The 14,931-nt window shown below is 36.5% G+C and overlaps 1 protein-coding gene across 3 annotated transcripts in view; it reads right to left on the reverse strand.

Annotated features, from left to right (window-relative positions):
- GRIK2 (glutamate ionotropic receptor kainate type subunit 2) overlaps window positions 1–14,931 on the reverse strand; it is a 652,846-nt gene that overhangs the window by 195,075 nt on the left and 442,840 nt on the right. For all 3 annotated transcript variants that reach the window (XM_082731868.1, XM_082731867.1, XM_082731869.1), the window contains exon 11: window positions 9,502–9,708. In XM_082731868.1, coding sequence (XP_082587994.1) covers window positions 9,502–9,708 — 207 coding nt within the window. The remainder of the gene's footprint in view (window positions 1–9,501; window positions 9,709–14,931) is intronic.

Consider the following 14,931-nt stretch of genomic DNA (forward strand, 5'->3'; position numbering starts at 1 on the left):
AATCTCACTACCCTGATACCGACTTCAGTAGAAACCAAGAGTCCGTTGCTCAACCAACCGCACACCCAGGTGCCCCTAATCTATACAATTTTAATGAGGTAAAGGGACTGTGAATATGGTTTTAAGACCTTCTCATTTTTTTAGCTGTAATTATAGAAAATAGATAGCATCCAAATTCCCAAATTGCTCAGGTAAGAAATAACTGGATTTGCAGACATAATATTCCGTCACACAGTTTATCAGCATTATGACACTAGGTCAGAAAAGGCCCAGAAGATCACTGGTGTAAGAGTGTGCTGAAATTTGCCTCCAGCTGAGGCATATTCTGCTGGAAAGATGAAAAAGCAAAGAATTTCAAATAACAAGGAGTGTCTCTGATCTCTGGTCCATTTTTAACCTGCACATACAGAGACTTTGCATACCAGTGTATTAACGTATGTATGGATGTTTACATGTATAAATTTTCCCAAAGTTTTCCATTGCCAAGGCAAACATCACCAGAGATTTGAAAATAATTTAACTGTCCTTGTCTCCTTTAAGTAGTCCCATAATAATATGTGCTGCTAGCTTATTGCAGCCTAGGTGTTTTCCCTCATGCTTATGAATAACTCTAGTTGGCTTTATGAATAACATACTCACAACAGTAATCTCATGAGCCCATAAGTGAGTTATTAGCCATAAAGAATACACTACCCAAAGCTACAAGTAAAATTTATGCCTAGCTTAATACAATGCTTGCATTAGCAAGTTGTGTTCTTACCTCTACTCAGTCAGGCTCCAACAGAGTCGGCAGTTACTTAGACATACGCTGGGGGTGGGGGGGCGGTGATAAACAGGCTACACATTAGGAACCTGAGGACACAATATCCCCATTTTGTGCCTTTCAACATCCTGGTCTAGAGGCTTCCAATACCCTGGGTTGACAGATCAAGAGTCACAAGTGTAGAACATGTGTTCTGCTCTTCAGCCTCTGTCCCCTGGGTAACCTAGAGCTTCACAGTAATACTTTTACATTGGGGTTTCAACCCCTTCCCCTCAGGGAGGGAAGATGGCCAGGACAGTTTGGGCAAGAACTTTGTGGGGCAAAAATTACCCCTCCAGGCCAGGAGGTAGGAGGAGTCTCTTAGATGATTGGAAATAAACTCACTGGGAGACACCCCCCGCCCCCCAGCTATGACCCCAGCAGACAGAAAAAGATGCCCCTGCTGCCTCTGCCCCACCCCTGCTGCCACTGCCCCCACCCCCCTGCTCCCACACTTGCCACCTCCAGACCTGCCCACTCTCCCATCTTAAGCGTGTAGTGTCTTTAATAAACTGCTTTGTGCTTCCTACCTTCCTTATTGGCTGTATTTATTCAAGCATGGGTCCTCAGGTAAATCTTTTGTGGAGAATGCAAGAAACTGAGATCTCCATTCACAAAACACAGACTCTGCTACTTACAATAGCTCAATAGCTAACCTTGGTGTAAGATGGAAAAATTTCATACCATATTACATAGAATATTATATAAAAACTTAGAATGCTTTAATTTCAAAAAGGAAAGGACATCACAATGCATTTCTTTACTTGGCCCTTGAATAGAAACTTTCACTGGGGCCTTCAAAGACAACATAAAAATAAACGCATTTGGAAAATATGTAGCCTTTTCTCTAAGGTGCTTGAGTTTAACATTTGTTGTGGAACACTGTCCAACATTTGTGTCATTCTTTCAATAAATATTCTTTAATGCTGAACACTTTCTACAATTGTATCATTTGTGTCTCCTGATTATTTTCAGTATAGGAAGCAAATGACTACTACTAAGTATTTAACAATACAGAGGACTATAGATGCAGGGAACTGATAAGGTAAAATAGTGCTCTTATTTAGATTTTAATTAGCCTGATGACTCACAAAAAAATCAACTTTTATAGCTGCCCAACAAACTTCAAATAGAATGGCCCATGGCACCAATCATCATTAAAACTCAATAGATAGCTTGATGGAAAGACCTAAAAAGGCAGGTTACCTATATAAAGGAAAACTACCTAGATTGCTCTTCTATTTCCTCTGTAGTAGGACATATGCTATCAACATTTTTTGAAATTTACCAAATCATTTGTTTCTGAGTAAGTTTTATTTTAAAAATGTATTTAAGTAGTGCTAGGTTGAAATTTTAGAAGATTTAGGCAAGAACAATATAGCTCTTTACCTTCAGTTTTAATAGAATTCAAATTTGACACCTTACCAAAGCATAAAATAAATCAAAGAGGTCCAAACATGTTTTGATTTTACTTCTAATGATTACTTTGATTTAAAAAATATACATATTAAATAGTAATTTTTTAAACTGGTTGTCTCTCCTTTGCTGGTATCCCAAGTATCATCCCTCCCCACCAATTTATCTTGCCTATTGCTAATCTCACACTGAATCTGACTTTCTATTAATTATTCCCTATATTTAATTCTAATATAAAATCACCAGACATAGATAATTTAGGTAGAATGAGATAGCTGAACATCAAAAGTTCTAACGAACAAACAGTTTTATTATTAAAACCTGAGGCCAATATTATGGGCTCTGATACAAAATTAGTATCAATAGCAACCCTAATCCCTACATTTTTCACATTATAATAGTGTCTACATGTTTTATGTTTTAGTCCTCAGCAAGCATGCTCATTAACAATATAGTAGTAGAAAGAATAAGTATACATATTACTATGTATAATAAATTTCATACTTAATGCATCTGTATTGTTTATCAACTACATGTCAAGCACTGCATTAGGGAACTTATATATATATATATCATACTAATTATTAATATGACATTATCCTTATTTTATTTTTGAGAACACTAAGGTTCAAAGAGTTTAAGGCAATATGCCCAAGGCATAAAACTACATAGCAGAAGAATGAGAATTTGAACTCACATCTGCCTTAACAGGGACTTACTAGTGTGCAGTGTTGTGCAGGCTTACCATGGAGATGATGGAAGGGGAAGGTGCCTTCAAAAGAAGGCTTGTGACTTTTTAAGGACTAACTGCCTCAGGGAGCTGTGTTTTCCTAATATCTTTCTTGTATCCTCATGTTACATCACCAAGGAATCATCTCTCATTGGATCAAAATAAATTTGAGAGATTATACCAAGCGCTGTACTTTGAGGGTCTTCTCAAAAAAGAGACATGGAGGGGCTCCTGGATGGCTCTGTGGGTTAAAGCCTCTGCCTTCGGCTCCAGTCATAATTCCAGGGTCCTGGGATCGAGCCCCGCATGGGGATCTCTGCTCAGCAGGAACTGCTTCCCTTCCTCTCTCTCTGTCTGCCTGCATCTGCCTACTTGTGATCTCTGTCAAATAAATTGATAAAATCTTTTTTTTTTTAAAGTTAACAAAAAAAGAGAGAGATGGAGAAGAAGGTGGTTAAGACAGGTTTTACTAAAATAACAAAGATTCGGAACTGTAAGGGCAAATACAAATTAAACACAGGAGGCTCAATTCTCCCTATTGAAAATAAAGGAATAAAGCCCCTCCCCTTTTCTTAGAACATTTACTTTAAAAAACTTGTAAGTCCTTTTTCTCTTTGAAATATATATAAATCTTCAAAAAGTTAATTAAGCCTCTTTCCAGCTTTATGACCTAGGAATATCTTTCCCAAGGATCTGGGGGGTATCTTTTTGAAATGTAATCACCATAGAAGATAACACCCTATTTCCAAATTTTTGTGGGAGAGGAGGAGCCTAATTTTGGTGGGTGGGAGCCTAAGACCTACCTTTCTCATAAAGACTTGAAAGTTTATTTTTCTATTATATAAAACCAATTAGTAAACACAGACATTCATCCCAGTTTCCAAATGAATTTAGAGGAACCATATGTAATAAAGGGTGTTTTTTAAGCCTTCTTACTTGAGGACTAGGTATTGTTTATCTTGAGAACATATATGCCATGGGTTGTGTCTTCCTGGCTATTAAAAAGGGTGAGATTTCTTTGTTTTTCAATCTCTTAGTGAATTGCTTTTGATGTGCATTCCATTCTTGTTTAATGCCTATTCATTAATAAAATTATTTTATTTTTCATCTACCTTTATGAAAAGGTTTTCTAGGTTGGAAGGAGGTTTTATTTTTAATTGTATTTCCCCATCACCACACTTGTGTAAATGCAGCCTCTTGATGGCTCTCTCCCTTCTACTTAACCTAGTAAAGCCTAAACAAAAACAAAAACAAAAACAAAACAAAATTGAAAATGATTTGGCACATAGTTCATATAAAAGAAATATTAGTTGCCTCTGCACCCAAACTTATATAAAAATAGGTAGTATAATTTAGATGGGCTCTAGCCCATAGTTTCAGGTATGGACACATGACCCAAGTCTGGCTACTCCAACTACCACTTCCCTAATTTTAGCCTTTTGGATTAGTTCAGAGAATGAGCACCTTATCCAGACTGACCCAACTGATACCCATCCCATCTTACCCTAAACCCCCACCATGGGTTTTGCGGAAACTTTGGCAAAAAAAGACCTTTATCGCTTTCAAAAGGAGGGCTTTAAGGACTAGGTCAGCCCAGAGTAGAGTTTCTTTAGTTCAGCATGACTGATGATTAGGGCCAAATAATTCTTTTTGTGTGTGAAGGGCTGTCTTGCACGTTGTTTAGAGGTTAGCGCCACTAACTTCTACCTTTAGACAGTAAGTAGCAACCCCCACCCCCACCTCCTTAAGATAGTAAAAATGTCTTTGGGGGCAAAAACAAAACAAAACAAAAAACAAAGGAACAACAACAAAAAAACCTCCCCAAGGTTGATAACCATTGGCCTAGAGCCACCATAGTTCACCTTTGTCACCACATGGAAGATAGGACTTAAGAATAAAACATATGGAGAGGAGAGTAAAGTCAAGAGACAATAAGGTAGAAAAAGAGAGGTCAGTCATTAACGACAGACTTTAAGACCCTGGAGCCAACTATACTTGAATTGAGAACCACCACTGGAGTTTTTAGTGTCATGGGGCTTTTAAAAAACTATATTTGTATAAGCTATTTTAAGCCATGTTTCTGACATTTGCACTTAAAATAGTTCTGATTGATTGTATAACTATCATACAACTTACATTTAAACAAGTATGACAGATATTGAGCTGGTAATTAAAGTGTGACAGGTGTTATGCAAGAAGGTTAGTGTGAAAACTCATAGCAGGTGGGTTTTGTGGGGTGGGATGGGGAAACCTCACTGGGGAAGAGTTTCTGAAGTTAAACAGAAATAATTCAGGTGAAGTGATTGAGGTGGAGGTTGAGGACAGTGGTACACAGAGAACTAACCTGAAAGCAAAAGAGAATACGACTGGGAAAAGTCCACATGGCTTTGGCTGGATAGGGCAGAATAGAATAAAATATAGAGAGGTATGCCAATTAGAGTGGACATTGATTTTCAAATTTCAGAGAACATCAGAATTACCACTGAGGCTTGTTAAAAGAAAGACTACCAGTCCCCACTCCAGAGTTTTAGATCTAGTAATTCTAGGAAAATTTGCATTTCTAGCAGGTCTGCAGTTCTGTGGAACATACTTCAAAGACCTCTGGTGTCAGGAAATTTTAAGGGATAGTGCAGGATCCCAAGGCTAACAGTAGCTGAACTGTAACTACCCCTAAGATCCGAAGAAATAAAGCTATGTAGGGTGTAAGTTGGAACTGAGAACAGGAGAGAGATTTGTGAAGAGCAGGATCATAATGAGAAAGTGAAGTGCCTTGTAAGGATGCAGCCAGCTCAAGGCAACAGCTCAGGGAGTGAGGAAGGAAATAAATATTCTGACTTCACTCTCTTTCCCTCCCTTGGATCCCTTTCTGGGAGCACTATTGATTTACTCCAGGTAAGACAACCTTCCAATACAGAAAGCATGGTGGAGAAGATCTGAGACTAGTTCTGAATAGTAAAAAGAAAATTTCCATAACAAATAAACAATGACCAAATACGAAAGGTTTATGAATATATAGTCAGTCCTATATCCTTAGAATAATGGAAACTACTGGAGGATTTTATGCAAGAAAAGGGTATGTTTCAGAAGGAAAATCTTATTTTGCTCTTTTCTTGCATAAAATCTTCCAGTAATACACACAGATACAACCCCTCACAGAGATAATGGATTAGACGGAAAAGGACCTCATATTGGGATATTATTCCAGATGATAGTGGAGATGGAGCTAAGTAGGAAGGTTTTGGAATTATTTAAGGAGCACTCTCAATAGAACATGGTAGAGTGAGAAATGATTTTAAAATGACTACTAAAAAAATGACTACTAAATTTTGGCTTGGGAAACCTATTGACTCATTGCTACATGTACTGATATAGGAAACTCGTCAAAAAGGAAGGCTCAAGAAAGAGAAATAACAAATTCAGTCTGGAATATGCTACCTTTGAGATGCTTATGAAAAATTTAAGCCAAAAATATAACAGAAGTGGGTTGATATATGGGTCTAAGGCTCAGGGCTGAAGATATAGAATGGTAAAATTTCAGCGGGAGAAATGTTATCAAGCTACAAGACAAGGTAAGCTTATCCAAGGAAAGTAAGAAGTCTAGGGTATTTATCTGGTTATCAGTAAGAGTTACTATTTTTTTGTTGTTGTTGAAATTAGCATATTCATAAATGTGCAAACCGGGCTGAGTTTGTATAAAGAAAAATATATCGACTATAATCATCATTCTATTTTAATATGACTTGTGCTAAATATTAAAAACCAAGGCTATGTTGACAATATGAGACATGGAAGGTACCAAGAAAGGGAATACTAATAAGGGAAAAAAGGAAGGTGAAGTGACAGATTTGGCACCAAGAAGAATAAAATGACTCAATGACTTGAAGCCCTCATCAGTGGTCTCAACTCAATACCACAGGCAATTTTCTTGAGAAACAAGTATTAACTGATAATATCCCCCTTACTAGTCCCTTACTTGGTGTGTCATCTTTAAAGCCATAGATGTAAATCATTATTTCCTAACCTCATTTTCTACTTTTAATTTCCTTGAAGAAACATGGATAATAAGTCAAAAAGAAATTCTAGAAAACAAAAAACTTCAATCCATTTTGAATCTCAAAAATCTTAATTAAAGGGCACTAATTGAGCACCTCTGACAAATATATACATAAAGACATCGATGATCTAAAACTCCTGAGCTCTGTCTCAAATAAAAGCTTTATATAAGCCAGTTATTCCAAGGTCTGATAGTGGATATCCATTGTATTGAGCTGTGCAGTATCCATTCTTCTTTCTTCAGGTATAAAAATCCTAATTTTCCTTTAAAATTCCACAGTTCCTCAAATCTAAATCTACATTGTTTTAAAAGAGGTTGACCTCCAACTCCTACTTTCTTAAATGGATATATATGCTCCCAAGCTATCCAGTGAGAATGGCACTTCCTGCTGAATGGGATAATTGGTTCAGGATTTAGTTTATGACCTACCTCAGGCCAATGAAAACAAATTTGGGGTCTCTTGATGAAACAACATCCAGGTGTTTTACTTCTACCTAGATGTTTGATCTAGAACTGCTGGTGGCAATTATTCTTGACACTTGTTGGGATGCACATGTCCAAGAGTAAAACAGATACAAGGAAGCAAGGACTAAAGTGAGGCAAAATCCAGTCACACCACCTCTGGACTTGTCAAAGATGCAAACATACAAGTTAACATTTTTGCTAAACCAGCTGGAATTGGAGTTTTGATGGTTACTGCTATATTAATAGAAGTGTACATAAAGTTTAAAGTTTTATATTTGGTTCCAAACCATATATTGTCATCATCTTTAATGGATTTTACAAAGTTAAAATATAAATGGACCATTTAAGCAGAATTTTTAAAAAATAATTGATTTTTAAATCTTCCACATACTTATTTATTCAATAAGTAAATTTCAAGTCATTAAAAGAAGTATGTGGAAGATTTAAAGAAAAATATTTTTTAGGGGTGCCTGGGTGGCTCAGTGGATTAAGTGTCTGCCTCTGGCTCAGGTCATGGTCACAGGGTCCTGGGACTGAGCCCCACATCAGGCTCTCTGCCCAGCAGGGAGCCTACTTGCCCCTCTCTCTCTTTCTGCCTCTCATGCCTACTTGTACTTGTGCTTTCTCTCTCTGTTAAATAAATTAGTAAAATCTTAAAAAAAAAGAAACATATATTTTAAAAATGATTGTTTATTTGTATTGTTATTCTGCTTCTAACCAAAGCCCAATATCTCCTTCTTTTTTTTTTTTTTTTTTTAAGATTTTATTTACTTGTCAGAGAGAGAAAGAGAGAGAGCGCAAGCACAGGCAGACAGAATGGCAGGCAGAGGCAGAGGGAGAAGCAGGCTCCCTGCCAAGCAAGGAGCCTGATGTGGGACTCGATCCCGGGATGCTGGGATCATGACCTGAGCCAAAGGCAGCTGCTTAACCAACTGAGCCACCCAGGCATCCCTAATATCTCCTTCTTGATAGAAAGATGAAATATAGTTAGATATATACATACATACATACAAACATATAGATAGATTCAGATCTCCCTTATTCCCTTACTCTTGATAATAAGTGTTGTAATTAATAGCAATGAAGTATTTCAAAATGCTGCAAAAATTGCTTATATTTGCTACTTCCATTAATAAGAACTTTTATTTAGGGTATAATTCACACTGTATTTTAAAGGAACGTATATTTTGTTATTTTATAGAATATTTAGCAAGAATTACATGCCTTAATATTACGGAAAATGTCAAAATAAACTTAAATATTACAAAACACAAAACCAAATGCAAAGTTATTATTTTTTAAGATAAAAGAGCATATTTCAAAGGGATGAATTAATTGACACTACTGACTGAGAAATTATGAAATAATGCCTTCATTATAAATGAAAATCATCAATTATAAAATTTTAAGTTATGAAATAATGCCAAAGAAGGAATGTCTGGCTTATTCAACTAACTAACTAAATAAATAAAATGTTTATCCTCCTGCTTCCATATGCTTAATACATTTGCATTACTTTTATACAGTATCATATTCTATTCTTTTGGATTGCTTTCATTTCTACTCTAAAGTAAGAACTATCCTATCCTCTAAAGATAAGAAGTATAAAAAATAAAAAAATAAAGATAAGAAGTATCCTATCCTAGTTTAGGAAATTTTTATCACAAAATTTAGAGTTTGCATCACTCATTCTTATTGTTGATTATGAACTTAGCATTATAAAGGTGAAAAAGAAATAAATTGTTGGGAACCCACATTATAACTTGAAAATTAGGACTAAATTATTTTAAGGTATTAAATCACTACATACTAGTTAATTTATAACAGACACCTCTTTCTAATAGGACCAAACATCCCTCTTAGATTCTTTATATTTAAGAGCAAAAATATATCTACTTTATTATTTAAGAAAATACATACTTGAAATATATTATTGCTCTTTGTCATTAACCCCTGACCCTCAAAAAATTTTTAAAAAGTAAATCTTATAGCAAACTACCAGAGGTAATGACAATAATGAGAAAAGACACTTACATGATCAATCAGTTCACGGACCATTCCATTCCACTGTCCATTGGCATCATCCTGAGCTCCATATTTCCCATCCTCCACAAGTCTAATTTCATACGTAAAGCCAAGGATTGTCGATAACTCTCTGAGGAGGTCAATGCAGTAGCCCTCAAATCGATCATTCCCATAGAGAGGCTTGTCAGACTTCTTAAACAGAACATAGGGTTCCTCCTGGAAATAGTAAACATGAAGATAGGAGGTAATAATTAATCGTAAAACTATGAGAATTGTAGCTTTCCTTAGAAGACAGAATATTTCACATTAATTTAGAATAACAGTCAATTTTATTTTCTGTTAATTGTAATTAATATAAGGTGAAATCTTAAGAAGGCAAACTACTTTGGGAATATTTGTACTTCAAAAGAGAATATGTGACTATAATAATTTCACCATGACTATATAATAAAAATATGATATTATTAATCTTCTATCATGTGAAAAATAACATATAATGTGATATATGCTATAAAATAAGCAAACATAAGATCCAATTTCACATGATTGCAATATCCCAACTTGATTCACATCATTCATTCAATATATGCTGTTCTATTTCAGGGGGCTGTATCAATGAAAGAATGATAAAAACTCACTAATTGCCTACTATGCTCTAAAATCTGGAGTAGGGACTCTTACATATTACCACATTTTGTCCTAACAAATATGAAAATTATGACTACTATATTTATAGGAAAAAAATAGTAACTTACTTTGGAATATGGAAAAATAAACAACATTTATCAAGGGTTTCTGCATTCATACAACATTTTAGGGAACACCAACTATGAGCCAGCCCTCTTCTATATAAAAGAGAAATTTCTGAGTCATGAAGTTCATGATATAGATGAAGAAATCAATAATAAATGTCTAAAGAAATAGAACACATAACTTCTGATGCTGATAAATGACATAAAAGCATAAGATAGGGCAATAGGATACAGAACAACTTCAAGGTACTTGGCAAGATAAAAGAGGACAAGACAAAATTGAGTAATATGTCTGGAAGTCTTTACTGAGGAGAGGAGAAATGAGGTAGAACCTAAAAGATGAGAAACAGTTTAGCCATTTGAAAATTTGAAAGAAGAGAATTTCAGGTCAAGGACACAGCAAGTAAAAGCCCCGAGGCCAATATGATACTGGAGTGTTCCAGAAAGAGGACTACTGCCATCAGTGTGACTGAAGTCACATCCAGGAGGTAAGGAAATCAGTTGAATAAAGTCAGAATGAATATAGAGAGGAGCCTTACAGGCTCTGCACAACAGGCCCTGTTAAAAACTCATATGTTTAATTAAGTACTAAGAGAATCCATGCGTTGACATATTTTTGTGGGGCAGGAAGAACATGGTATCCTGTGAATAAGCCAGAGTGCAGCTGGCTCTGCTACTTACTATCTGACCATGGGTAAAGGCTCTGGAAGGCGATCTCTTAGGGAAAGACACTGTGGAGTGGAAAATTTAGAGAAGGTTGCCATGCCGGTCTGTCTAGAAAGGTGATTACGCTCTTTCCAACCTCTGGAGAACAACAATCATCCCATGAGGGTCATTACACCTCATTTTGGATATGATGGTAATGTGCCCTCTTGCCCATACACATCTCAGAAACAAGACTAATTACATCTTTCTTCCCAACCCTGTTGACCTGGCTTTTCCCTCTACTGTTTTCATATATGCTCTAGCCTGACCAGTTGCTGTTCTTCTCATGTTCCCACACACTGTCACCGTATGACAGAACTCCTGCTTAGAGATCAGCACATTGTTGTTCCACATTTTCAACTAATTTTTGGAATGCCCTTTCATCTTTCTGCTTTATTGGACCATATCCCAATAACAGTGCTTGTCCTTCAGCTCTCTTTCATGGAGATCATCATCGCCTCCCATCCTTCAGGTACAAAGGCACATTTGGTGTCCTCCCTGCCCCTCATTGCTACCCCATATCATTTCTTCCCTCCTTCAAGCTTCTGCTCCTCTATGGCTCATGCCATTTTACTATACCATGCTCTCTCTCTTTACAGTTGCTGTTATCCAATGAAATCTGAACCAAAATATGTACTAAGTGGGAAGGGAAGCCTTTACTTCCAAATGTTTACCTACTGGATGACAATTTTGCTTTCTTTACCAACTCTTATCATTATTCTTTATGTATACAAAATCCACCTACATAAAGCATCCAACATGATGTTTCAGTCCTTTTACCCCCTCATTGCCAAATCCTTTCCCTCACTGGGATCAGCCTCCCTCTCCCATGACTACAGCTACACTACCGCAATGGTCAGAAAATGATCTATCTCTATATTAAGATTTTTTAAAGCCCATTCATCTAGCTCATTGTTCAATCACACACATGCCTACCATTCTTTGGTCCTATAAAGATCTCTAACTCAGGGACCCCGATACTTTCCCAGTATCCATCAATCCCCTTTTAACCTCACTTCTGACTTCCAAACCTTGTCTGGCCTAGGTCTCATGGTCCATTAGCATAATTTCTATATTATACACATCTTCAAGACTTTCACCACTTTTGTGCTGGAGTATCTCGCCTTACAAAAAATATGCCTTACATGACATTTCTTTTCCTCCATGCCTACTCCCAAAGAGCTAAACAATACTAACTGTTTATACTCACAATTAATACCCTCAAACATTTTATGATAGGATCTATTTCCAAACTCTACGAGATGAACATTTTATCCATTTTTCTTTAACCTCACAACCTTCTACTCTAATACGTAGTTGATCACTTCAGTAAGAAAACAAAAGCAATGACATGTCATACCCTTACATGCCCACAGCAAACCCCACCAAACTCATCTACTTGTATTCATTTTCTCTTTCTTTGTCTCCTGTTATAGAGGAACTAGAACTCTGCTTATTGGGCCAGTCCTAATAATTATATTCTGATTTTTGTATTAGTCAGGGCTCCAAAACAGGATGCCACTTTGAGCAGAGTAGTGGTTTCAGCTGAGAAATATAACTGGTCTAACCTAACTACAGAATGTTTCCATGGAGATAGAAACCATGACCTCATTTGTCTCCCTCCCTTTGATCTTTTGCTGGGGCTTCCCACTGGTTAAACTGAATCAAAAGCCAGGGGATACATGAGTCTATTGATGTAATCCACACAAATCAGACACCTGGGACAGACCATAGAGTGAAGAAAAATGGAAGATGGATCTGGGGACAAAAAGGATGATACATAGTATATTCCCACCACATTTCACTTGCTCCAAGTCCTGATTAGCTGAGTTATTTTGTATCTCCTTCATAACCAATCTGTCCCTTCACATGGAATCATTTTCCAAGTATGTATACTTGTTCCAATAGCCTTCACTTAGTCCTGTGACCCCTTCTGCCACAGCTTAATTTTTCTGTTTCTCTTTATAGACAACTATCCAGAAAGATTTGTCTACACTTGCTACCTTAATGTTTCAGTTATCTGTCCACCCACTGGAGTGACTTATAGACTAACTCCGCTTAACTGATCTTGACACAACACTAAGGACCTCCAATTTGCTGAATCCAAGAGATATAGCTCTATTCTCTTTTTACTCAGCCTCTCAGCTGCATTTGCAAAATGAACTATCACCCTCCCTGCTCACCCACACACACACTTTAACACTCTCCTCTCTAAGCACGTCATTCTTCCTTGGCATGCCCCCTACCACAATGGGAACTCCTCTCAGGATCTTTTGCTACTGTTTTTTGTTTTGGGGTTTTTTTGTTTGTTTTTCTACCTTATTTTAAATGTTGATGATTCTCTATGCTTAGTTATAGCCCCTTTTCTGTTTTTTTTTAATTTGTCCCTAAATGAACTTACCCACACATATTAAATTCAATAACATCTTTTTTAAAGCTTTTATTTATTTGACAGAGAGAGAACAATCACAAGCAGAGAGGCAGGCAGAGGGGGAGGGGGAAGCAGTCTCCCCACTGAGCTGAGAGCCCGATGTGGAGCTCAATCCCAGGACCCTGAGATCATGATCGGAGCCGAAGGCAGAGGCTTAACCCACTGAGCCACCCAGGTGCCTCTAAATTTAATAACATCTTAAGCTGATGACTTCAAAATTTATATACCTGACCTAGACCTCTCCTAGTAAGCGTTAGGCACACATATTCAGCAAGCACTTGTCAGTACCACTTAATGTCTCATAGATATCTCACATTTAGTGTGCCCCAAACAGAATTCATCTTTTTCTTAAAACTTGTATACCTTTTCTCTGATTTCAAAAAAAAAAAAAAAAAAAAGACACCATCACACCATCACCTACCCAGTTACTCAACCAGTTACTGAGGCATCATACTTGCTTCCCTTTATTCTAGTTCATTCACTAAAGAGCAACAAAAGATCTTAAAGTATATATTTAATTATATCCCCACCACTACTTCAAATGAACTAATAGATGACCCAGTGCATTTAGAATAATATTCAACTTCCTTGCCAAGATCCCTGAAATCTGTGTTACCGCTCGTTTTCACATTGGCAAATGAGTCCAGCACTCATAAAATTGATCAAGTCAAAAGCCAGGAAATCACTCTAACTCTCCATTCTATCCTTTGCAAATCCTGAAAACCTATCAAGTTCCTTCCATTTCCCCTGCTTTCAACATGGTTCATGTAAGCTTTATTTCCCCTGTAGGTTCCTATTGTAGTCTCTTACTTCTACTTTCCATTTCTATGTTCCCATACTCAATTTTCCATAGAAAGTCACAGTGATTTTTTTTTGATTTTTTATTTTTTTTTTATTTTTTTTATAAACATATATTTTTATCCCCAGGGGTACAGGTCTGTGAATCACCAGGTTTACACACTTCACAGCACTCACCAAAGCACATACCCTCCCCAATGTCCATAAAGTCACAGTGATCTTTTAAAAATTAAACATTATTTCATCATGCATCTGCTTAAAACCCAATAATGGCTTTTTATTGAAACTTGGAAAAAAAAAAAAGGCAAAACTGCTTACCCTGGTGGTCACAGTGCTATACACTTTCCTCTCTGACCCTAGCTTTTCATTCCTCTCTCATTATATTCCAGATATATTAGTTTTCCTTCTGCTCCTCAAACTTGCCAAGCTCGTTTCTGACTTGAAGTCTTTGCCTTGCTTTCCTTGCCCCCAATTTCTGACTGGAAAGATCTTTCCTAAGATCATTCTCATCATTCAGGTCTCTGCTCAAATATTGCTTCTTCAGCACTAGATATAGTGTGTGTATATACATATACAGATATATAAAATATGCATATTTATAATATATAAATATATATTTCCTTATAAGTTACTGCTTTGTTTGCAAATGTTTTGTTTTTCCCATTGCATTTACTTTAATATGAAGTTTTATTATTTATTTATCTATTTATTTATTATTATTTAAATTAACTTTTTGGGGAGTGTGTATTTCTT

Source organism: Mustela nivalis (assembly GCF_964662115.1).
Source record: "Mustela nivalis genome assembly, chromosome: 5".
In the NCBI taxonomy this organism is placed as follows: Eukaryota; Metazoa; Chordata; class Mammalia; order Carnivora; family Mustelidae; genus Mustela; species Mustela nivalis.